General features: G+C 43.9%; 1 protein-coding gene across 2 annotated transcripts; it reads right to left on the bottom strand.

Annotated features, from left to right (window-relative positions):
• Positions 1–303: 303 nt before the first annotated feature.
• Exosc7 (exosome component 7) lies at positions 304–26270 on the bottom strand. Of its 2 annotated transcripts, none has more exons than XM_027932511.2 (8): positions 26190–26270; positions 19106–19207; positions 18787–18881; positions 11183–11348; positions 7403–7473; positions 5509–5632; positions 4326–4481; positions 304–697 (listed from the first exon to the last, which is right to left on the bottom strand). In XM_027932511.2, exons 1-8 carry the CDS (start codon positions 26244–26246, stop codon positions 593–595), a joined length of 876 nt encoding a protein of 291 aa, XP_027788312.2. In that variant the 5' UTR covers positions 26247–26270; the 3' UTR covers positions 304–592. The 2 variants fall into 2 exon arrangements, with proteins under 2 accessions (XP_027788312.2, XP_071456502.1); XM_071600401.1 differs by lacking the exon at positions 26190–26270 and adding an exon at positions 20864–20953.
• Position 26271: the final 1 nt, after the last annotated feature.

Here is a 26271-nt window from a genome sequence, read left to right as displayed (position 1 = left end):
CAATAAATCTTATGAAACACCAGGGAGTGATTACATAACACAAAGCAATTTCAAAACAACAGTGATAAGGAAGGTTGGCTCAGAACCAAAGTAGCCTCTCCACCCCTGACCCTATGGAGTCTGGCCTGGATCTGGGAAGTGACCTAGGAAGCTCACCAGCCCTGGGCTTGGAACTATGGCCAAGTGCCTCCTTCCACATTCCCGAGGAGCACCAAAAACAAGGTAAATGAACTGTCCTTGGTGACTCTTATTTTGAAAGCTCTGTGGTAAAAATAATAAATGCATGGATACATATCATAAGCATTTCCTTTAAGCCACTTCCTGCCAGGTCTTTATTCCAGTGCTTATTGTTGTTCTGAACCCCTGCGGCAAGAATCTCCCCAGGGCCCTCTCCCTTGGCAGCCGAACTCTGAACTGGTGGCTTGCAGCTCCAGAACTCTGGCCATACCCAACCAGACCTGAAAATAGACTTTAATTTTACCAGTACAAATGTTGCCTTAAACTTGTAACAGTTAAGAAAAATATATACAAACTTCAGTTTACAAGGAAAAATAAAACAAAAACAATCCACGTAGAAGGGATGATGGGCCGATCATCCCAGGAATCCAACTTTCTGTCTCTTGGGCCCCAGGCTTTCTTCCTTGTGTAGGATGCTCTGCAAGGAGGTGTGCAACACCTTGCCCACTCGCTTGCTGGTCTGCAGGACAGGGAGGGGATGGAAGAGAGCAGTCACTTGTGAGGCACACAGGCACAGAAAGCGCTTCCCCTGCAGCCAGCCACCTTCCCAGTGCTAAAATCAATTCCATCTGCTAAGGATGAACCTAGGGCCTCACACATGCTAACGAAGTGCTTTATCACTAAGCCACACTCCCAACCTTTGGAGGATTTTAAAATCAAAACAAAACAAACCACAAACCCCAGCAACATAATGGTCGCATTCTGGAAAAACCTCCATACCAAAAAAAAAAAAAAAAGAAAAGAAAGAAAGAAAAAGACACTTGCCCAGGAGGAAAGGCTGCCCTGGCCATTAGCTCATGCTTAGCATTCCTGATGGCACAGGCAGCAATGTTGTCAACCAAATCTGGGCATGGTTACATGACTGCCCTGTAGTGACAAGGCACAGGGAAACCACAGAGAATCCATTCTGCTGGAGAAGGAACAGATGGTGCCAAGGACATTTTAATAAGCAGGTTCTAATTCACCTCCCACCAAGCCTCTAGGCAGAACTGCTCAGATGTGACCAAGTCAGTACCTGGATGGGGTCTTCATGTTACTGCCTCAAAGAGATGTTAAACATATTGGAATATTGAACTGAGACACATCAAGGTCAGACAACCCACAGATTGAGTAATTAGCTCTTACACAGCAGACACAAGGGAGCCCCCTAAACATAAACATCTTTCTTTGAGGAACTATCATTCTGTCTCTAGGATTGTGAATCATTTTAAGAATACAACAAATGCAGGGTTGGGGTTGTGGCTTGGGTTGGGGTTGTAGCTCAGCGGTAGCGCACTTGCTTAGCATGCGTGAGGCACTGGGTTTGATTCTTAGCACCAGGAACAAATAAGTGAAAATAAAAGTCCATCAACAACTAAAAAATATTTATAAAAAAAAAGAATACAATGAATGCATATGTGATTACATGACCTATTTCATGTAGTGATGTACATCATGTACAACCAGACAAATGAGAAGTTATACTCCATTTATGTATGATGTATCAAAATGAATTCTACCGTCATGTATAATTAATTAGAACAAATAAAATATATACTTAAAAAAATACAATGAGCCACTGAGTATGGTGGTACATACCTGTAATCCCAGTGGCTCAGGAGGCTGAGGCAGGAGGATTACAAGTTCAAAGACAGCCTCAGCAACTTAGTGAGGCCCTAAGTAAATTAGCAAGCCCCTGTCTCAAAATTTTAAAAAATTTTAAAAATTAAAATAGGAATGTGGTTCAGTAGTTAAGTGTCCCTGGGTTCAATCCCTGGTACCCACCACCCCCCCCCCCCACCCAAAAAAGAAAGATTACAATGAACCAATCATATGTCTCTGCCTCACATTCCCATAGCAGAGTGAATTCAACTCTGCCAATGGTCATATTCTCAATAATGTCAGCCCTGGACTCCTCCCCAGTTCTCCCAGACACAGGCCAAGGAAGCAACCTGTGTGCCTGCTCCCCTGGCCCCTGCTATAGTGGGGGATGAGCCTCCAGAGATAACTGAAAAATGCTTGTGAGAAGATGATCTGAGTCTAAAAGTTTGGGAAGAGATCAAGGTTACAAATGTAACAGTAGGGTTCAGGTTCGAAATGCCTTTGAAAAGATTATATGATAATGTTAGAAAAAGAAAAGATGTCAAGGTCCATCAAACAGGGGACCTGATTAATCATATAAGCAAAGGACACCAGAACTTGAGAGGGCTTCAGTGCTTCAGAACAGGCAGGAAAGAGACCACAGAGCATGGATATTCACCAGCAGAGGTGTTGCAGGGCTGCTCAGGGCTGCTGTGCCCTGTGGGAGACAAACAGTGAGGCAGGGCCACAGGGCTACGGTTGTATTACAGGCCTCGTCCCCAATTCCCCGAGGAGGACAAAGCTCAGCTTACCATGGCAGCCAGAGCAGACCTGGCTTGCAAGGTTCAGCAGCACATAGTTTGCAGGGCTCTGGAGGCCCAGGGTGGGTGGGAATCCCAGCTCCAGCACCTATGAGCTTGTGTGGCTGTAAGTAGCTCAGCCTCTGTGTGCCTCAGATTACTCATCTGTCACAGTGAGGGTGGCAACAATCGTAACCTCACAGGGCTGCTGAAGATTAAATGATACTTGAAGCACTGAAATTAGCATCTGGCCCGTATTGAGCACACAATAAATTTTAATTATTTGCTTTTTGTTATTTAGAAACTGGAATTCCCATAAAATTCTTGGGTGGGGAGACTTACAAAACAAGTTTGTTGAGAGGCCTTTGGTAGAACTTCTAAAGCATTGAAAAGTGATTCTGGAAAAACCTGAACCTAGGCTTAGCAGAGCACAGAGAATGAGAGCTCACAAGTACTGAGAAGGCAACATATCAGGCACTCTGACGCATGCTTCTCCTCCACACCCTCAAACAGCCCTCAGAGCAACCTCAGTGGCAGATATAGCCATGCCCATTCTGCACGCGAGGGAACTGTGGCCTAGACTCTGGTAACACGTCTTCCCAGCCCATGCTTGGGTCCTCCACACCAAATGCACTGTCCTTGGTGTTCTTTTGTTAGGTTTTCTGCTTGTTTGGTTTTGGTGTTGGGGATCAAACCCAAGGCCTCATTCATGCTAAGCACACACTCTACCACTGAGCTATACCTCCAGCCCATTTTGTTCTTTTAAATAAAATGACAAAAGGAGAAACACAGACATCCAATGCTTGGAATCATTACTGAAAAGTCATTACTACTAGCTGGGTTTGGTGGTGCACAACTGTAATCCCAGCAGTTAGGGAGGCTGAGGCAGGAGGATCACTAGTTCAAGGCCAGCTTTAGCAACTTAGTATGGCCTAAGCAATTTAGTGAGACCCTATCTTAAAATAAAAAGGTCTGTGGATATAGCTCAGGGGTAAAATACCTCTGGGTTTATGCTCCAAGACCCACCTCCAGCCCCCCAAAAGAGTCATCATTAAGAATGAAGGAAACCATGATTTGAGGGACTATATGGTGATAGAGTGGATAGCTAAGAAAAAATAAATCATCAGATCCCACTAACTGCTCCTGGCAATTCAGTCAGAAAGCTGAAGAGGATGTGTGTGGCAGGCAGGGGATGGATCTCTGGAAAGACAGGTGAGCAGGCCCAGGACCCTGCCCTAAAGGGGCTTCCCATCCCCAGGACTTCCCACCGTTCCTGCTAGTCCCTATTAAACACTTCTAGACCTGTGAAGAATCTGGGAGATGGCCACCCTTTAGCCACTGGTTCTACTTTTACATTTCCTTAAAGAACAGGAATTAGTCATCCAGGAATTAATTCCCTCATAAAATCATGCAATCTTATGATTTGGGAATTTCAAGTGATTCTTGACATGACCAATGTCCAAAACTCTCACAGACATGTAGCAACTTGGGGTCAGAGACGCAGAGGGACTTACTGAGAGTAAGTAACCCTACTGACAGATCCCTCATCTCCAAACCAGAACCTCTATTGGCCTGGGCTACGTCAGCAGACACCCAGCCCACCAGCTGCTCTCCAAGCTCTGAATCTGAAGCCAAGGGTATGAACAGAGAGGATTCCCATGGGTAACCAAGTGGGTTGGAAGCAGCAGCACCCCCAACCAGGCCTCAGCCTCAGCACTACCACCTCACCTCCATCATCTCGAAGATGCTCTCAGGGTCCAGACTGCCCTTTCCCACTTTCCTCATGCATGTCACCACTCCCTTGCTGGTCACTGATACCAGGAGGCTGGCCAAAGAGCAGGCCTCTTCTTGAAGAGTAGCATCTACCACATGCCGGTAGCCAATCTGCAAAGCAGGGGCAACACAACATGCATGGCAATGCATGTCAGAGATCCCACCTCAGTGGCTTGGTGATCCATATCTACACCAGGCAGAGGCCCTGCACTGCCCACTCAAGACCTTAGTTTAGATGAAAAATGCCTAAAGGAATGTTCAACATTTCTATCATAGGCTGCTACGTAAGTGGTGTCACAGAAACTCAAGATGAAAATATGGGGTATAGGGAAGTCAGAGACCATCTAAGTCAGAGGCCACCAAGGCTTTCCACAGAGGGGCACAGGGAAGAAACTCATGTGAGGCCACATGAAGTTTCACTCACTGCAATGGCAAATAAAGGGGGCCAATGCTAAAGGAAAAGCTCAAATATAAGTCAAATGCAGGTGGCTTTGGTCAGTCCCAATATCCTTCTGTCTGAATGTTTCACCACACTCCAGGTTCATGAAATGATTTTAGTGGAACTAAATCTGACCCATTCAGCCTTATTTATTGTTATGAAACTAGCCACAATCCCAGCCATCCAAAGCTCCTTTGTACAGCCCAGGGCAGGGCTAGTTACACACCAGCATCAACCAGATGTCAGGCTCCACGGGCCTCTGGGCTCTGTGAAAACCACCTGACAAATGACACACCAAGGACCCGCTCCAACCCCTTAAGTCCATAGATGTGGACATTCAAGCCCACAGAGGGAACACTGTTTGCCATTCTACCATGACCCAACCAGAACAAAGGAGCTGAAGGAAATATGCCCAGAGAGCACTGCAATGCAGTGCATGGCATGCAGAAGAAGCTTAACAAACTCTGGCTATTATTATTATGAGCCTCTGTGAGTGTTCCCAGCGCTCCACCATATCCTCCGGATAAAAAGAAGAGCTCCTGGTGGAAGTGGTCTCTAATATAATTAAATCATTGGATTTGTGTTGAAGCCACTTCTGCATGGTTGGTGAAACTATAACAAGCAATCTCAACAAGCTGGGACTGGAGACCCACCTCCACAAGGTCCCTTGAACAAAAACTGTAAGATACAATCTCACACCTTGCACAGAGTGACGATGCAGGGAACATTCTCCACACTTAATCGGATGCAGTCATAAGGGTCATCAGAGAGTTCAATGTCCTTCGATCCCTCTTCATCCTCCAGAACACGAACTCTTGGTATCCTGGAAGTAGAAACAAAATTAAAAATTTCTACTCACACTGGGCATGGTGACGCATGCCTATAACCTGAGGCAGGAGAATTGCAAGTTTGAGGCCAGCTTTGGCAACTTAGCAAGACCCTGCTTCAAAATAAAATTTTTAAAAAGGCTGGGGCTATTGTCAGAGAGTAAGGCCCTGGTTCACCACTCCCCATCACTCTCAGGGTCCATTAATAAATGAATTTTTTTTTTTTTTTTAACATTTATTTTTTAAGTTGTGAGTGAACACAATACATTTATTTTTATGTGGGGCCGAGGATTGAACTCAGTGCTAGGCAAGCACTCTACCTCTGAGCCACAACCCCAATCCCACAATAAATGAATTTTTTTCTTTCGATCCTCAGGACCACATAAAAATAAATAAAGAGAGAGAGAGAGAGAGAGAGAGAGGAGAGAGAGAGAGAGACACCTAGGAAATATTAAAAAAAAAAAAAAAGACCAAATTTAGGAGTTAGATAGAGGAAAGGATAGAGGAAGGCACAAAATTAAAAACCAAAGGAATGCACAATCTCTTCAATGAGATACTAGAGGCTTACAGGATACCAAATATACAAAATTACAACAGATCTACACTAAGGCACATTATAATGAAAATGTCTAGCATACAGAATAAGGATAGAATCTTAAAAGCCGCAAGGGAGAGGAATCAGATCACATATAGAGGGAGACCAATTCATATCTCAGTAGATTTTTCAACCCAGACCCTCAAAGCCAGAAGATCATGGAACAACGTATATCAAGCTCTGAAAGAAATGGATGCCAACCAAAAATCTTATATCCAGCAAAACTAAGTTTTAGATTTGATGATGAAATAAAAACCTTCCATGAAAAACAAGCAAGACATGAATGAGGACTTCCTAAGAGGCTAGCCAAGTAGCCAATAAATATATGAAAGGGTGCTCAATTTAAATATGCATCAGAGAGGTGAAAATTAAAAATACATGTGATTATCAAGACATACCATAGAGATTAATAGTTAAAAAAAAAAAAAATCCAAGGGTTGGCAGAGACATGGACCAACCCAGAACTCAAATAGAGCTGGTGGGAGCATCAACTGGTAAACTCACTTTTGGGAAATTGTTCTGTAGTATCCACTAAAACGAGGCATAGCCATGTCCCATAGCTCAAACTTTCACTCCTCCCCAGCAGCAATGGGTAAATACACGTACCAAAAAACATGTCACAAAAATGTTCACATTCGGTACTATCTAGATAAAAACTAGAAATTACTCAGATGCTCATCAACAGAATGGATAAACTGCCATATTCACACAGTGGAATACCATATGGCAAAAAGCATGGATGACAACAGGAAACAATACAGATGTCTCAAAACACAATCTTCAGAGAGTAAGGCAAACACGAAAAACAGTGCAGTTTCATTCATATCAAGTACAAAACTAATCTGCTTCATTACAGTGGTATTGTTAGTACTGCATAGGAGTACAGGGCTGGGGCCTTCAGAGGTGCTGGCAATGTTTTTGAGCTGGGTGCTAGAAAAACACTTCAACCCCTAGTGTCAATCACTATAGTCTGAGTTGGAGAAGCCAGAAAGAGGTGGTCTATCCAAGTTTCCAAATGGAAACAGTGTTGGTGCTCCTTCCAGTTCCTCGAACAAAAACCCAATAAGATTCAGCCCAGCTGGTCATTCCTACATGTGGCAGCGTCCAGAGCAGATGAGCTTTAGCCAGAAGATAGCCAGGCAGGCCCAGAGCTGTTTCCAGGAAGACTTACCTTGTATTGAAGAGAGCAGCCTTCACAGCAATGGAAATGGCATCAAACAAATTTCCACCACACTCCAACAGCTAAGATAGACAGGGATTGAGAGAGAAAAAAAAAAAAAGCAAGCATCATTTATTACTGCATTATCCCACTTAACAGACACAGATTCCTAAGCAATGCTGAGCATACATTGTAAGAACATGGGCTGTTCCCCTGGCTAGACATGCGGTCTCATTGACACAGCATGCTCACCTATCCACAGTGCTACCTCACACTGGCTGTGCTTACAGGGCACGTGCAAGTGACAGCTGGCCCTGGCTGCTATGATGCTCCTCTCAGGCACAAAAGCAATTGGGCAGCACTGATCGACACAACGATTGCCCTTGTTTTGCCCAGATAGCTCCAAACTGCATGCAAGTGTCACTCCAGTCTTTGACAGCACATGCCTAGCTTCCCACAAGAAGGGACTGGGGACTATTTGATGCTGCAGCTACCAGTCATGCATGTGGGATTATCTCTCGTGTGACTGTCAAGGTACACCTGAAGCTCAGACAAGTATCACCACATTTTACATTAACTAAGGTCTCACACAATCTTCTGCCCTTGAGCAAGAGCTGACAGCACCTGTGTGTGCTCATTTTGCAGGAGAAGTTGGAGCCCTTTATCAGGGGCTGTCCTCATTTCAGAGAAGCTCTGGCCTGAGATTCTGCAATAAAGTCAACTGGGTTGCCCAAGTAAAAAAAAAGTGAAGCCACATCTAGAAAGAAAATCACATATTTCTATCTATCTCCTCTTCATTTGAACTGTAAACTCATGAAGGTTGGGATTCTGCTTTTGTTCATCCCTCTATCCCCAGAGCCCAGGAGAAGGGCATCGATGAAGAAGGTCAATAGTCACTTGCAGAAGACAACAAGTCCTGTGCCCTGTGCCTGGGCCCCCAAGCTCGGCCCTGTCAGAGCCAATGACACACTTAGAATATATCGTCACACTTCACACCCTGTGTAAATCTCCACCTTCCGCCCTTATGCTCTTCACTGAACCTCAAGTCCACATACCCTCTTTCCTAGAGCCTTGTAAAATCCTACCTACTAATAAGGTCCCAGCCTCTGTTCCCACCTGGCTTTGTAACTGTGACTTACTCGTCTCATACCCAGGCTCCCTCCCACTCTGGTGGGAGTTCAGACACAGAACACGACTCAGCAGAGGGGCTCCAGGCCACACAGCCTGAATTTGATTCCTGTCTTCACCAGTTACCACACAATCCTGCTGGTACACAAACTCTCTGTGCCACCTGTGGAGGACAAAAATCCCAGCTACCTTGAAGAGCTGTTACAAAGGCTAAACAAGTGAGGATCTTCAAAGCTCTCAGGAGCACATCTGGCACACAGTAAGCAGTAGCTAAGTTTTCTGAGTAAATACTGATTGACTCTTTCATTTTGCAGTTGTCTCTCACAGACTTTCTGAGGAAGCATGCTGCATGTTCCTCCCCATCTTCATCGCTGATAGCTGAGGCTCCTAACCCCGGCTGTGCAATCAAATCTCCTGGGGATCCTATTAAAAATACAGCTGGGCAGGGGGCGCAATCTGTATTCTTACTCCAGTCTCCATGTGATGATTGCTGTTTTATTACACTGTGTCCCAATTCCTGCTTTCTACAAATGGTGCTCACAGACCAGACCCTCCTCTCTCTGCTAGGGCAGGGCAGCCTATCAAGAATCTCTTTGCTAAAGATAACGGTAGAATCAAGAAGCACCTGGGAGAGTGGGTGGTGTAGAGAGGCCCAAAGCAGCCAGACTGGGCTACCTGCATAGGCCTAGAATATGCAGAGAGGACACAGGAGACAGAGGCATCTAGGTTAGAGACACTCCAGGACTGGGGTCCCACAACAAGTCACAGGAGCCCACCCTCTCCAGGGAAGAATTCCTGAGGTGACATAAAGCACAGCCAGAGAAGATACATCTGGTCACAAACATAGCCTATCAGATGCACAAAGCCTAAAATGTTCTTTTAGGGGAACAGCACAATGTACCCTGTAACATTCTGGGGATGAAGGGCTTCTTTCATGAGGCATCTTCTAAAGCACACTGCTAGGAAATACAGCCTACCAAGAGGGAAATGTGCCTCTCCATGCACAATCCACTCCCCCTGGACTTCTCTCCTATTCTCTCAGATACCTAGGCCCAGCACCTCCCTCACCCCTACCACCAGCTGCAGGGTGCTGCGATGATTCCACGGCTCTTTCCTTCCCATGCCCAAGGCCATGGCCATACACTGGTTCTCATGGCCACTCCCAGGAACCACTTCAAAACAACTTGGTGACCCAACTCCCCAACAAATGTCAGCCATACACTGTTAGTGCAACGAAGTTCTAATACTTAACTCACTTGGGGTAAAAACTGATGCCATTAAGGAACTATGGAGACCAAAAGAAGGCAAAGTTTCCATGAAGTTAAAACTTTACTTTCATAGAATAAGTCATCTGGGGACAAATACTACACTGGACATTGATGGATAATCTGATTATAAAGAGATGTGTCTGCAGCAAAAGGAAGAAAACACGGAACGGTGCCCAGCTAATAGCTAAAGATGGGCCCAGTCTGGGGACTACCTAGATCAACTACTGAAGACTTACAGGAAATTCCCTTTTCATAATCCCAGTGACAAGACTGAATTGCCACCACCTTGCTTCAAACAGGGACTCAATCTATTCACTATGTCTTTAGATTTAGGATAATAACTTACTCCGCAAACAAAAGTCTACCCCACCTCACATGCATGAAGCACATTTCCACCAAGGCTGAAAGCAAGCACTTGTTTTCACGGGAGAGGAATCCTCCACAGACACAAAAGATGTGAATGACAAAAACTGATCTACCTCATTAATAATGTTTTAAAAATCCTTTTCTAATTAAGAACTTCACTGAGGATGACAACAGTTCAATAGCTAAACTGTGGAACCAACCTAGATGCCCTTTAATAGTGGAATGGATAAAAAATGTGGCATATATACACAATGGAATTTTACTCAGCAATAAAGAGAATAAAATCATGGCATTTGCAGGTAAATGGATGGAGTTAGAGAAGATAATGCTAAGTGAAGTTAGCCAATCCCCCCACAAAAAGTACTGAATGTTTTCTCTGATATAAGGAGGCTGATTCATAGTGGGGTAGAAAGTGGGTGCATGGGAGGAATAGACAAACTCTAGATAGGGCAGAGGGGATTGAGGGGAAGGGAGGGGACGTGGAGTAATTAATGATGATGGAATATGATGATCATTACTATCCAAAGTACATGTATGAAGACACGAATTGGTGTGAATACACTTTGTATACAACCAGAGATATGAAAAATTGCTCTTTATATGTGTAATAAGAATTGTAATACATTCTGCTATCATATATAAAATAAATTTACATAAAAAAGAACTTATCATCATTCCACACAGAATGCTCCAACTAGTCAGAATTCTGCCCTTTATTCTGTGTAGCACTATCCAGACAGCATCTTTTGTTTTTTGTTTTTTTCTTTTCTAGTAACTTCTTCAGACAACTTTAGGAGCTAGTATAATATGACTACAATTTTATTCTAGAATGGGATTATATATATGCTACTTGTACATACGTTACATTTATCTTAAGAGAATTATCACAGGAGGCCATTTTTTCCCCCAAATGATCTCACCTGGAGGATGAAAGCATCCACCTGAAGTAGGAAAAAGCAGGGAGAGGAAAGTAGGCCAACAGGGCTCCAGCAGAGATAGAGCGCGGCTGGCATAGCAACGTGACACTCACCAGTACATCCACATAGAGGACCCAGCAGTGCTCCCGCGGACTGATGCAGAGGGACTTCAGGTCCACACTGCTCTTATTGTTAAATATCCGGTAGAGGGTGTTAGCAATCTCTGTACCAAGGTCATCACCTCCCCGACCTTCAAATTCAGGAGTGGCATTGGCTGAACTAAAAGAACGGAAAGAGAAAAGCTGAATGAATCTTTGCAAAAAACACAGGGGTCAGGCTCTCTATTCCAGTTTTCCATGGAACGGAATGGAGCCAGATGCTATAAGGAAAGTCACTGAGGGTTGATATTCTAGCTCAGTATTAGAGCACTTGTCTAGCATGCATAAGGTCCTGTTTGATTCCAAGCACCTCAAAAAAAAAAAAAAGACTGTTGAACTAGAAAAAAGGTAGCATCTGCCACTTTCCCAGCCTCCAGACACATGCAATGCACTAGCCCAGCACAGAGCCCTAGATTCGTCAATGTGTGTGACGGGTCTTCCCAGTGACCTCTAGCAGAAGCCATCTTCAGCAAGGAGAAACAAGACAATGATGGTATGTGAAACCTGGGTGGTAACAATTAACTTTCTTAGCTTCAGAGGACAATAAATATTCGCTGGCTGGCCTAGGGAGCTGGGAGGTCTCAAGAATCTGTACAGTTTTCCAGTCACCACCATCCCTAGTTTTCCATACCAAAACCACGGTGTAAGTACAGTAACCTTTCTAGAATGATTCAGAAGGTATGTATGATAGCATGTCAGAGTTATGTCATAAACTTTACATTATCACTATACAGAAAAGAAGGAAAATGACAGTAAGAGAAAGACTGATGGCAGATTAAATACCAGGTCACCTCCTTCCTTTTTACTTTATTTGATATTTTTCAAGAGAAAAAATGTTTCCTTTTTGGCCTCTTGACACGTACACCCTACTATCTCAACAAAGAACTACAACATTCAATATTTACCATCCTAAACACGATCCGAAAGTGTTTAACAGGAAAATTTTGTGAGTTTTGACTTGACACAAACAAACCCTTAATAGGTTTGTGAAATAAGTAAACTTTAATCATTCTACTTTAACAATAGAGGCCAGGAAAGGTAAGAAACCAGCCATTTCAGCAAGGACTTTTCAAAATCACATTGAAACTTCCCAACCCTTCATCCATCTGGAAGGTAGCAGCCCTGCCCCTGCCACTCATGACCTGGAGATGGAGGAAAGTGGATGACCTGTACACTGCAGCAGTCCCAGTGAAGTAGGGGGGTTTGATGATAGAGAGCAAACAGTGAGGTGGGGGGCAGCTGTCAATTAACACTGAGAGCTATAGAAGGCCTCAAACTCAAAGATGAGCAGGAGCTGGGAAGCCACAGAGGCAGGGTAAGGGGGTTATAGGGGAAGCAAAACATGCATGACAGCCCCTGGCTGTGCCCATAGCACCTGTATACTACCCAAAAAAACCTCAATCAATAATATAAGAGTAAGGATGAATCAGGCTGGGCGGAGTGGCACATGCCTGTGATCCCAGCAGCTTGGGAGGCTGAAGGAGGAGGATCGCAAGTTCAAAGCCAGCCTCAGCAAAAGTGAGGCTCTAAGCAACTCAGTGAGACCCTGTCTCTAAATAAAATACAAAAAAGGGCTGGGATGTGGCTCAGTGGTTGAGTACCCCTGAGTTCAATCCCTGGTACCCCCACCACCAGCAAAAAAAGGGAATGAATCAGATTGTGTCACTATATAACTTTGCTTCTCTAATTACCTTGTCTTCCCTTACCACCTTCAGCCAGCAGAACCCCAATTTAAAATCTCCAAGAGAAACTTCATCACTGCCATAGCAACGCTGCTGACCCTCCTGCTATCTCTGCTGGACTAAAGCATCAAGCTGGGAAAAGCAGTTCAGTTACAGAGAAATAATCAAGTCACCAGGGACCGAGTTTTTATTTTGCACGGGTAGCAAAACATAACCTGTTTCTAATTTAAACACTAAGCAATCAATATTGCATCCTTTGTTGTGCTTAAAAATATATCTATATACATCTCTGTGTAGACAAACGCAGTTGGAGATGCTCGTCCTCTAAATGTTTATCTTCTGCCAAATGCAGTGGGTACTTCCTTCTACATGTGACTAAGCACTGGGGGCTAAAGCAGGACCTTTCCTACAGCACCAGGGCACCGTTCAGTTTCCAGGCCCAATGTCTAAATCAATCTACCTTCAAAACCATGTCCCATTGCTTTTTTGAGACTAGGCTAATTTGAAAAGAAAATCTCATACATTTATTCTTTCAGCCCCACTAACAAGCAAAGAGGAAGGTTTAGAGCCTCATCAGACTATGGCATGTTCCTGTCTGCAAGGTGCCCTGCCATGGAGTGACTGGAGAGAAGGCTGGGAAAATGGAAGGTAAGTGCTCAGGGTAGGGGATGGAGCACAGTACTTTTGATAAATTAAGCCAGAAATTACATATTTTGCCAAAGAATTAGCTAGGGATGGGGCGGGGTGTTAGATATTGGAGTACAGAAATGAGGGTTCTACCTCATCACTGGGGCATTCAATACATAAGGACCTTTTCTGACAAACTGACACTTTCCAGGCTTTCTAAAGGTATTTTAGTTCACCTTTTAAAAATTACTCTATTAGGTGAATCTTACAGATAGTCTGTGATCTACAGGATAATAGTGTGAGACCTGGAGGGGCCAACTCTTTTTCGTTTTATAAGGAGGGAAACTTAACAATGTCTTTAAATGCTTACTATGTGCTACACACCCCTTAGCACTTCCGGTGTACTGACCCATTAAATTCTCACGGCAACTCCAGGAGGTACTAACCCCATTTTATTTTATGTTTGTGGTGCTGGGGATGGAAGCCAGGGCCTCACATATGCTAGGCAAGTGCTTTACCACTGAACTACATCCCCTGTCCCTGACATCAAGAGATAAGGAAACTAAATCAGAAAGGTTATGCGATTGGTGCAAGGGCATGTGACCAGTATCTGTTTAGCTAAGATTCTATCCCAGCCAGTTTGGGCCTTAACTGCTAGGTTACCCTGTACTCTCCCTGTATTTGTGGCTCTGCATGCTTGGTCTGTAGACTGATATCAGTCAGAGTAGCTTTTCCTTGGGCTTATGTTTTACTTCGAGATAATGAATGGTGTTCTGGTCTTAAGACTTGGGACTTTTTACCAGACCACAAGTGCAATCAAAGAATGCTGACCAAGAGAACTCTAAATAAAAAGCTTCTCTGCTAAATACAAACGAGAAAGAGAGGGAGAGAAAGGAAGAATGGAGAAAGAGAATACAAGCTGTAATTCTAGCCCCCTGCTCTTATGCATCACAATATATCCTTTCAGTAGGGATGTGGGGTTTTGGGCATAAAACCAAATGCTTTCAGCATTTATAGTTACCAAACCAATTCAGGTCCTCCATAAAGCATGACCCAGTGCCTCTTGCAGAGCTGTTGGGAAACAGTTTACTGAGCTGGATGCACTAACAAAAGATCCTGGGCACTTTGCTCCTCCCAACTCTCTACTCTTCCTGACTCATTACCTCCATCCACCCTGCACCCCCTGCTTGGCACATCTCTGGTTTAACTGAGGTAGGTTGAGATCAAGGCCATATCTACATGGAATGATACTAAACAATAGGTCCAATGTTATCTCCCATGCAATCAATCTAGCCTGAAATCTACAGACTCTTCCAAAAAGGTCAGGCCAGGCCACATTAGAAAAAGGATTCAGTGGGTACCTAGGACAGGGCTAATTTGGGACCTTACTCCTTTAGCAGTCACCTACCCCGGCTGGTTATTCATTTTGTGTATGTGCTCATTTCTAAGCCTACAAAAGCTTCCCCATTTGTAGGGGAACCTTTCATTGTCAGCTCCTATTTGAAGTTTCTGCAAGTTATCTCATCAGCTCTGGAGACTCTGAGTACAACCAGCCTCAAATGTCTTCTTCAGGATGACTCTCTGCCTTGCTCCCACCTCCAGCCCTTCAGCCAAGGACTGAGCCCCTTAATTCCCGTCAAGCAGCACCAAGCTGGCAAGGAATGGAAGACATATAGTGGTGCCACCCAGCAATGCAGGTTTCAAAGATTCTGGTTCTATATTAGTGAAAAATACAAGTGATCCCATTAAAAAGTGGCAAAGAGGGCTGGGATTGTGGTTCAGTGGTAGAGCACGCTTGCCTCGCAGGTATAAGGCACTGGGTTCGATCCTCAGCCCCACATGAAAATAAATAAAAGTGACTTGATGGCCTGCCACCTAGTGGAAGCTCAGGATGACATCAGCTTCTTAAATTCTTACCTTCCTCTGGGAAGGTAAGAAATTTTTCCTAAAGTTTCAAAGTCTTATTTAAAATGGCCTATGCTCAGGCTGGCAAAAATAAACCAAAGACACTGACAGGGTTAGATGGTCTGTTTTGCTTCCAGTTTAGTGAAGATGCTGCCAGACATCTCTGGGACAGGGCTCAGTGGCAGGGAAGTCAGGAGCAACCTCCAAGGGCTGTGAGACATACCCAGCTTTCTCATCATCCCAAGAAGCGGGATAAATGATGAGGGTGAGGAGCGGTGTCTCCTTGGGCTTGTGCATTATCATCCCAAGTACAAAACTGAAGGGAACTGAGTTAGCAGAAAAGCAATTATCTTTGAGACCTCTCTACCTCTGGGAATTTAAATAATTAAAGCTAGAAGTTGTTGATAAGGAATTAAATCAAACTAGGCTCAGAGTGGCAACAGGGACACCACCCTAACACCAATTACTTTTCTCCCTCTGGGGAGCAACTATGTTTCAGCCTACGGATAGGCAAGTGCCTGAACTCACCAGGGAGCCCCAGGGTGCATTGCAGGTGTGCAGCACCCCCTCTGCTGGGCTCAGTGACAGGTGCTCAGAAGCTATTCCTTTCATCTGGTAGGAACGAAAGGCTTTGCCTGTTTATGCAATTTACAGTTGGCCCTTGAAGACTAGAGTGACGTTCTGATGTGGGCGGCGATTTGTGAATCTCTCATGGTAACTCTGTTCCCTGAGGTGCTCACATTAGCTGAGCCACTTAAAGACGCTAGTGTGTCACCTTGAGTCCATGCATCTCAGGAAATATTCAAAACTACTGGGCACCTGGAGCTCCTGGGCTTGTTGAGGTCCTTTTGACATTTGCAAAGGAGGAAAACAGAATAGCGGGCAGGAAAACTGAGTCTACTTCAAGAGCCTAGATCTTGAAAAGAGGCATTTCAAAGGCTTTTTTCACATGAGTGTCACCCTCCCTGTACAGTTGAGATAAGAAAGGGACAAGGGTAGCAGGCTGTCCTGAGAGAGCCACAATAAAATGTAAACCCCATATCAAGCATCTGAGGGTGGCACCCTCCCTTTGGTGTGACTGAGCAGACTGTCACTATCTGCTTAGGATGAATGAGATGAGGATAATGACAGGGAAGAAAAGAAGAACAAATTATAGTTCCTCTCACAAGCTGTCTGCTCCTCAGTGATTGTTCACTGCTTTGAATTACGCAGATCAAGACCAAAGAGGTATTTTGCTCCCTGCCAGAGCAAAGGAAAGGATAAACAGGGCTGGAACCAGGTCATTACCATGCACACTAACTCCAAGAAAGGGCCAGATCCACTGAACACCTCAACCCAGTGAAAGCAGCTGAGTAGGACCAGGAGGAGACTGTGTGGGGAACCAGGACAGGAGACAGGAATGGGCTGGGAAGAAAACTAGCCAAAAAATGAACACAGGCCGGGCATAGTGGCGCACGTATGGAATCCCAGCAGCTCGGAGGCTGAGGCAAGAGGATCGAGAGTTCAAAGCCAGTCTCAGCAAAAGCAAGGCACTAAGCAACTCAGTGAGACCCTGTCTCTAAATAGGGCTGGGGATGTGGCTCAGTGGCCAAGTACCTCTGAGTTCAATCCCCAGTACCCCCCACTCCAAAAAAACACAATGAACACGGATAGTTCTTGGACCTCCAAGCACAATGCCCCTCTAAAATGGACCTAAGCAGGCCACATAAAGCAACAAGAGCAGCAAATTCAGAGTTGGATAGACCTAAGCTGGCATTTTTAACTACAGGACTCTGAGAAAGTCAACTCCTCCCCTTTATAAACTCCATTTCTTATCTTTTTCACTGAAGCATTGTGAGGATCAACTTCTGTGTTTGCATGTAAAGATCGAAAGATTAACTTGCTATGCAAATGTGGATTCCCATCTGTGCAAAAAAGAGCTGACATCACAGCCTGGGGCTGCCACCTTTAGGAGGGCCTACTTGCAAAGTTGGTCCTAGGTGACATCTGGGAACGTGGCTCAGTGTTCCCAGTCAACAGTAAACTGAGAGCGGTGGCCCACTGTACCTAGATTGTACAAATGTTTTATGCTGAACACTTTCTTTCCTTCTGGCAGTCTGAAACTTTGGTATGTGTTAAGCAGAAGGTGCCTATGTGACCAGCCCCCAGCAAAAATCCTGGGTGCCAAGTCTCTAGTGGGCTTCCCAGGGCAGAAATGTCACAAATGGGTTGCTGCATTTTCATTGCTGCAAAAAATCTCATCAATGAGTACAACTATATACTAAGACTTGTGAGTCCTTCTAGAAAATATTTCAATGTGGAGGTGGTCTTAGGCAATACCCAATCCACATTATACAACTACATCTAGCATGAGCCACTAGAGCCTTGCCTACTTCAAGAAGGCCTACTGTCAACACAGAGCTTCTAGAAACAAGGTTACAGATAGATGGGGAGACCAGGCAAGTGACTCAATAAAAGCCCCAACCCTGGAAGGGTGAAAGACATGTATTTATTAGAAGCCCACCCGTTTATTATTTTCATTTTTTGATGAAAAAATTCAGGCACAGAGAGACTGAGAAACCAGTCTGAGGTCATGCAGCTGACCAGAGAAGAAGTGAGATTTGGGCCCAGGGCTGAGCACAGACACTGCAGAGCCCTGGTCCTTCCAGCATCCTTGATGCCTGCTTGGCTGACTCTAGGCCTCATCTGCCAAACAAATCATGAACAGTTTTCTGCAGAGCTAGAGCAGGAAGAAAAACAGGGCATTTAAGACCAAATAATGATTCTTATTATCTGAATTTGGTATTTTTCAAAGCATCCTAATATACATTGCTTACTTTTTAAAATTTTTTAAACATTTTTAAATTTGTTCTAATTAGTTATACATGTCACATTGCTTAATTTGATCCTCACACCAACCATATGCTGGATTGCTTGGCTGATATCCTCCTTTTTCAGACAGGGAAAATGAGGCCTAGCAAGGGCCAGGCGATTAAGACAAAGGCAGGACTCTCGCCAAGACCTCCTAGCACTTGGCACACAGGAGAAGGTCAGTAAATACCTTCCGGAGAGTTGAATGATTAAATAAATACAAAATATGAGAGGGCTCAACAGGAGATTGGAGGTTCATTTTCTGAATCCTCACCTTTTAAATCATTTTTCTTTAAAAACAGCTGCATTGGGCAGGGGTTTTGGCTCAGTGGTAGAGTGCTTGCCTAGCATGCGAGGCCCTGGGTTCGAATCTCAACACCACATAAAAATAAATAAACAAAATAAACGTATTGTGTATAACTAAAACAAAATATTAAAAAACAACAACAACAACAAAAAAAAAAAAAAAAAAAAAAACAGCTGCATAGTACTAACCAGTCAACAAAGAACTCCAGGAAGCCTTCATTTGGTTTTTCCAGCTTTGGCGTCCCCATTTCTGCTTTCACTCCCACCAAGATGTCTGTGTGGCCCTGTAGACACATTTGAGAAGGCTCCTTACTCAAGGAAGACAGCCAGACACCACCTCCCTCCCATTCCAGACATACAGCCCTGGGGGACACTCTTAGGAGCAGTATTGGGACTTGGACCTTTGCATGGACAATTTGCACTCCAAAAGCCAGCAGAGGTCTACAGCTGGCTCTCTGACACCTACCCATTTCTCTACTTGAGCATGAACTGTGGCCACAGTACTTACCAGTTTAACCCTTGCAGACCCACTGGTGTTGGACACCACATCAGTTTCCACTTCAACAGATCGGTAGTCCTCACAGCTGCGGCCATCCACACGGAGGTCTTCCTAAGTGCAACAACAGCAGTCCCAAAGTTGTGATCCCAAACCAACAACAGTCTGCTAAAAAGACTCAACCTTTTGCTACCTAGACAAATACGCAGTACACATCTTTTTTTCTCTTGGTGGATCATCCAAACTTCTGTCCTCATGACTAATGACAATGTCACTCTTTTACATGTGAGGAAATGGAGACTTGGAGAACTTAAGTTACTTGTCCAAGGTCCTATAGCTAGTAAGGACAAAGCTAAATTTTCTTTGCAGTCTGTTTGACTGCAAAGTCCATACTACATCTTGCCATACAGAATATGTGCATGAAAACATGCAAAACCTGGAGAAGGGACAAAATAAGCCATCTCTCTCCAAATCTGCAAGGCTGAAATTGCACCAAGAAATATGAGCTGTCAGAGCTACAGGGTATAACTGTCCTCATTGCACCTGCCTCCCCCCAAAATACAAAATAAATACAAACATCTACTTTGTAACAGCTAAAGATATTTAATCTGCTAAAGCAGGGTCAACAAAGCAGGGCCTATAGGTCACTTGTTTTCATAGCTGTTTTTACTAGATCATAGCCATGCCCCTTCATTTAGGTACTATGAATGCTTTTCACTACAGTAGCAGAGGAAAGAGACTGAGTCAGAAATCTGCAAAGCCCCCAAGTCTTTCCTACTTAGCCCTTTCCAGGATCAGTCTGCCAACCCCTGCTGCAGAAGATGGCTTTTAAGGTGGTCTACACACTCCTGTCCCTCTGCCCGTGTATTTACTTCTTAAATTGTTTATATTTGTACAATTCATTCATGTCTATTTTATGCTACACTTATAATATTTTATTTTGTTGCTGAAAGCATTCCAGATTTGGCCTTTGGGAGCACCTTTGGATTGATTCTTGTGCTCTTTCAACATGCTTCCAACTTTTGTGGAGCATCTCCTACATTCTGAGAACACAAACACAAGAGTTCCAGCCTCTTGTTTTTCCCATACTCTTGCCCTAGTTAGTGATCAGCACGTCTCCAAGGAGCCCTAGTTCCTCCTCCTGGAAAACGGTACTTAAAGCCCAGAATCTTCATTGCTCCTGGAACATCACTGCTTCTAGAACTTCTCAGCTAAGCTAAAAAACATTATGTATGTATACTAACCCACATATACACAATCTATATTTAATTCTGTATGTACACATCTTATTAAAATATTATGAGTCAAGCTGAGAGCTCAACTCCAATCTAAAAGCCTCAGGGTTCATTCTAGCTTTTTCTTGTGTCACTTCTTTCTCAGAGATAACACAGGCTCTCACATTCTACCTATAATGTATTTACCTATTTGTCCATTCTGAGTGTAACACACAAGCACCCACCCTCACCATGAGAAACAAATTAACCAAAAGAATACAGTTACACTTGAAAGTTTTTTGTCTTCAGTCTTGGTACCCAGTCAAAATGTGTCCTCTAGTTACTTAAGTTAGTTATTTTCTTCCCCATGCCCTTCCTGTGTGGTGGTGGCATTCCTTTGTTTATATACTAACAGGCTCATTTGTAACTGTATTTCAGTTTGGGTTCCCCACATCCTGATTACTTCCTTTTTTGAGTATGTGGAATATCTCTATGGTCCTAAGAGTCAAAGCTAATCAGAAAAGGTATGCTCGGAGAAATGTCACTCTCCCCTTACCTGCCCTGCGCTCTTTTCATGTCCCTCTTCTTTCCACCCGTTTCCTGTCCACCCCAGGTTGATAACAGATGTCTTTGGTTTCTGGTTTATCTTTCTTGTATTTCTTCTTCACAGATAAGCAGATACACGAATATTTTTTATGTCTCCTTTATATTCCTTGTATGAAGGGTGGCATACTAGGGTGTAAATTCTTTTACACTTGGCTTTAAAAAAACCTTAACCAGACAATAAATACATATGCACACATACTATATTGCCCCAAATCAGCTCACAGAGATCTTCTTCATTCTTTGTAAATATTTTATGAAAGCAGTTTTTTTTCCTTCAGAAAAATAATCATTAGCTTCATCAGATTCTCCAAGGAGTTGATGCACCCCAAAATATAAACTAAATGAAAACCACTGCTCTGAAGTATGCACCTGTCAGAAACTTATCTTTAAACTGGCTGACTGTGTATGTGAATGATTTTTTTTTTTTTTTTGAGAAATTAAACAGAGGAAAACAAAACATTGTTGCATGCTCCCACCACACAGTACTAACTACAACCATCTGTCATATTTGTTTCAGCTCTAGAACCCTCTCAATTCCTTCTAATGAGAGAAAATAAACTCCATAAACCAGGCGGAATCACTGCCAGTCTACTTCCTGGCAGGAAGCAGTCTATAAGTCCGGGGGACATGTACTCAAAAAGCAACAGAATGTCAAGCATGGGAGAGTGAGCCATAAAGTGATCCCTCATCACCAGAGGATTCTATAACTCTGTCACTGTCTCTTCACATCCCTTTCCTTTCCACAGACTCCTAAATACTGCTTTTAAAATGCCAATCATTTTAAAAGGCTTTTCAGGTCCATCTCTGACACCTCATTCCTCCCCATCCCCATTTGTCCAAGGTCCCAGGCATATCCAGCCCCCAAAACATCATTTACAAGGATTCCTTTCTGGGCTACAGGCAAGGTACAAGACTGAACAATCACTAGGGGAATTAGTAACAGATGGGACCAGGCCTGGTCCCACCATTAACTAGCCATTTGACTTAGGACAAGTCCCTTCCCACTCTGGACTAGTTTCCTCACTTGTAAAAGATCAAATTAGACAGTTTCAAAAGTGATTCTTTAACTGTACAGATCTATAAATTTAAATGGCTGCAATTATTTACAATACCAGCTATTTACTGAGCATTCATTATATCAGATAATGTGCTAGGAACACCACACAGTTAACGTATTTAATCTTTATGATAACCTTTTTAGATAGTATTTATTCACTCCGTTTCACAAATGGGGAAACTTGAGGTTGAATGATGCCAAGTAACAGGCCTGAGAGCACAAAGCCAGTAAGCAGCATTTGAACTTCAAGCCAGATACTTCCCCTCTACTTCACACAGCCTGCTGCCTCTAAGGGTCTCTCCACTGTACAAAAGCAGTCAGCACAGTCTTGACCAAGCAGCTGGCTCTACTAGGTGGTCCTGATGATGATATTAGCTCCCGAAAGCAAGTAGGCCACAAGGTCACAGACTCCTAAATACTGCTTTTAAAATGCCAATCAGGGGCTGTGGTTGTGGCTCAGAGGTAGAGTGCTTGCCTAGCATGCGTGAAGCACTGAGGTTCTATCCTCAGCACCACATTAAAATAAAATAAAGGTCTACCTATAATTGAACTCACTTATACTCAGATGGAAAAGAAAATGAGGCCTCATTATATCTTGCCTTTCCAGCTCTTAATTTCTCTGCCTCCTGGAAAAGGCTCAGAGGACAAATAAAAAATAAATGAAAAGCTACAAATTTTCCTTTCCAAGGATGCATAAGGTACATCCAAAAGAATAGAAGAAAAATAAACACAAAACCTAACTAAGCTCATGAACGACTGTACCTAGGGCAACTTTTTTGAAATCCAGTTTTCCTTTTAAAAGACAGGAAATCATCCAAACCTGCCTGGCCTGGCTCAGAGCCTAGAGCCCTACCATGATTTTTATTTATCAGCAACACTCAAGAGCAAAGAAATTAACCCACACATAAACATTTAAACACAGGTTGCCCTGAATTGAAAGTTCCATTTTAAAAATCAAGCTGATGGACACCATAGAGTGAAGACCAGTCCTCCAAGCAGAGGAGACCGAAGCTCCTTCTAGATCCAAGGCTTCCCTATGATGGGCTAGTGCTTGGCAACTCACATAGCTATTATCACAAGGACCTTCCTTTGAATATTTAAATCTGGACTCTAACATACCAGCTTGGTGACCTTGAGCAAGTTCTTTAAGACCTCTGAGTCTGTTTCTTCATCTATAAAGCAAGAATAACCTCAACCTAACACAGTTATAGGAGAATCCAAAGGTTATAAATCATTTCAGGGGAGCCCCCTGCACGGGGTAACCATTTCTTTCCCCTGTTACTGGGAGCATGTATTCGCTCAGGAAGTCGTCAAAATCCCTGGAGAGGGGTTATACATTAGAAAACCGAGGCACTAAGTGTCTATCTCCTATTTGTAAGAGAAGACATGAACTCAGCTCAGAGCTGTTTTGCCTAATGCCTAAGTAATCCAGTCCTACTATTTTTAATTTTTTAGTTGTAGTGGGGCACAATACCTTTATTTAATTTATGTATGTATTTTTATGTAGCGCTTAGGATCCAACCCAGGGCCTCACACACACAAGGCGAGCACTCTACTGCTGAGCCATAACCCCAGTCCCTAGTCCTATTACTTTTATTGCAGGGAGGAGTGTGCTGGGGATTGAACCCAAGAACACTTTACCACCGAGATCAAAAAACTACATCCTCAGTTCTTTTTTAATTTTGAGAAAAAGTCTTAAGTTGCTGAGGGTCTAAGTTTCTGAGACTGCCCTCAAATTTGTAATCCTCCTGCCTCAGCCTCCCAGTGTTCCTAATCCACTAGGAGAGTTTCAGACTGGGAGTGGTCCTCTCAGCTAAGCTCTCATCTACCTTGTTTTGCTTATCTAGTACCTCAGAGCTTTCTCAGAGAACTGAGATTCAAACCTCTTCTAGTCCAGCTTTGCAGGCCCAAGTCCAAGACACAGCAAAAATAGACACTCATTCCCGTTTCAGTTTCCAAGCCTCCTGAGTAGTCCTGCATTTCTTTGAAAGGATGTGGCTCCACAAGGCTGCACCCCACAGTGCCTGGACACAGACTTTCTGTGCCACGGGTTTGTAAATAGAAAGGGCACAGGGCTAAAAAGCAAGAGTGTTGAAGGATGATTCCAGTTCTGCCATTGCCAGGTTGAGCAACTAAATGCTGACTTCTCAATCTCATAGCTGAAGATCAGGCTCAAGCCCTGTTCCCTCTCTTCTGTGCTGTGCCCCAGGCACACATTAAAATAAAAGCTAAATCTACAGAAAAGAAATGGAAACCATTGGCTGAGCTACATTTTCCTTCAATAACCAAGAACATAGAATGAATCAGCTTTCCTGGAGCTCCAAGAGGAAAGCCTGTTTGGTGCTACAAATTTTCCTTTCCAAGGATGCATAATCAATTGCCATGGACTGGTCTGACCCTATGGGGGCCAGTTTAATGACCAGATTATGGACACAGAACTTAATAGGCTGGAAAAGTCCATGGAAAAGCCCATTGTACCTACAGTTCTATAACAGCCACATAACTAAACAATCATCCACCCAAAATAGCCAGGGTCAGAAGTAGGTAGGCAACCCAAAAGCATACTATCCATAAGATGACTAACTTTTAATCATGAAATACTAGAAGGCCAAACCAATTCTCTCACTGGAATCTGACCGCTGATCTGGGAAACACTTGAGAGAAGAGAGGAATTAAACAGGGGCTGACAGGTCATGATGTGATGGGAGGCTAGAGAGGTCACACAAAAGTTAAGGTGGAGGAGGTGTACAGATTTCACCAAGACAGAAAGGAAGCTGGACAGCAAGAAGTCACAGAAAAGATATACACTTTGGCAGAGAAAAGAAGTATCACCAGAGACAGTCTGATAGCCACATAGACCATGTGATCCATAGAATACAGGAGAGCCTGTGCTCCAGAGACCCCAAGGCACTTCCTACCCCTTTTCGTGATATAATTTAAGAATTCCTAGCTCCCAAATCAAAAGAATTTAAGTCCCAATAGCCAAAGGCTAAGTCCTTAATGGAGTCACTATGAAGACTGGGAATTCAGTATGAGTGGTTTAGGATAAAGCCTTATCACTGATGAAAAAAAAAAAAAACGTGAAAGGGAGCTAACAGAATGGAGGCTGCCCTGATCCATGAATTGTGAATAAAAGCTAATTAGATATATGAAAAAAAAAAAGAAAGAAAGAAAAGAAAAGAAAGGGAGCTAACATTTTTTCAGGGCTGACCACGAGCCGGGTGTTCAGCATTCTTTACTTCATTTCCAATATATTCCACTATTCCTAATCCTCTAACTAAAAAGCTCGTGAGATTGTAAGTTCCGATTTTATTATCCTGGTTTAATATGAAATCTGGTAACTAATTATTGACGTTTCTTAGTCTATAAAGGGTACAGAAGATAACACCAGGTCACAATTTTAAAGGAGGCATGGCCTTTACTCACATTAAGTGACAGAGAATTAATTTAATCTGATGGCTACATCATGGGAATACTGACTTTGCATTTGGTCACGGCAGAGGAAAGGCACGAAGGAAAGAGGTGTGCTTTAGAATTCTGATGGGAGAAGGACACAGGGAGCTAACAAGTGTGAATAGACTCAGAGGGTGGCACCGGTATATCGTTGCCAGGTACAACAGTCCTCAACCCTTGTTCTGGAGTGGTCAAAACCAGGGGTTGAAGACTGAGCACAGAAGATCTTCAGTTACAGCTGCCTGGGGATTTTAGTTCTCCACTGTCAAATGGAAAACGATAACAATTATGCCACCGAATGCCAAGTCGCTTTTTAAAAATTCTTCTCCCTTTATTCCTAAGGCGATTTATATTTCCTAAGCTCCTTCGCCTCAGGTGCATGCTCTCTGCGCCTCCCATCCACGGGGTGAGAGAAAGCGGGCCAGATGCCCATCCCCAGATCCCGGTTTCCTAGAGGAGAAACCTGAGGCTTGGTCTAGTAAAGCGTGCCGAGGCTGAATGGATGGCGGTGGAAACGATGCTCCTCGCTGAGAACTGCCCCAGGGACTGCCCAAGGATTCCTGCTGAAGTCGGAATCTTATTAACCCAGAAAGTCCAAGGGTGATCGCTCCTTATGCGGACGCTCATCCCCATCTCCTAAAAACTCCCACGCTGCCAGCTTTGGGCTGCAAACGCGGACCGCAGAGCTGTTTAACCACAAGGTCACCCCAGTCTCCTCCCCGGCGACTCGAGGACCAGCTGCAATCCGCAGGACAGCCTCCGCTACCTGGACGCCGTGCACGATGTACACCTTCTCCGCCTCGCTCAGCACCACAGACGCCATGCTGCCGTGCCGCCCCGCGCGCCGC

The sequence above is a fragment of the Marmota flaviventris genome, chromosome 1 (genome assembly GCF_047511675.1).
Source record: "Marmota flaviventris isolate mMarFla1 chromosome 1, mMarFla1.hap1, whole genome shotgun sequence".
Taxonomy (NCBI): Eukaryota; Metazoa; Chordata; class Mammalia; order Rodentia; family Sciuridae; genus Marmota; species Marmota flaviventris.
Note: the sequence above shows the minus strand (reverse complement) of the source record. Positions and strands in the feature narration are given on the sequence as shown.

Coding starts and splice junctions, on each gene's coding strand:
- Exosc7 (XM_027932511.2), bottom strand. CDS start 26,246: ATGGCGTCTGTGGTGCTGAGCGAGGCGGAGAAGGTGTACATCGTGCAC. Junction 7,474..11,182: donor TCCTCTATGTGGATGTACTG/GTGAGTGTCACG, acceptor TGTCTATCTTAG/CTGTTGGAGTGTGGTGGAAA. Junction 698..4,325: donor GCATCTTCGAGATGATGGAG/GTGAGGTGGTAG, acceptor CCTGTCCTGCAG/ACCAGCAAGCGAGTGGGCAA.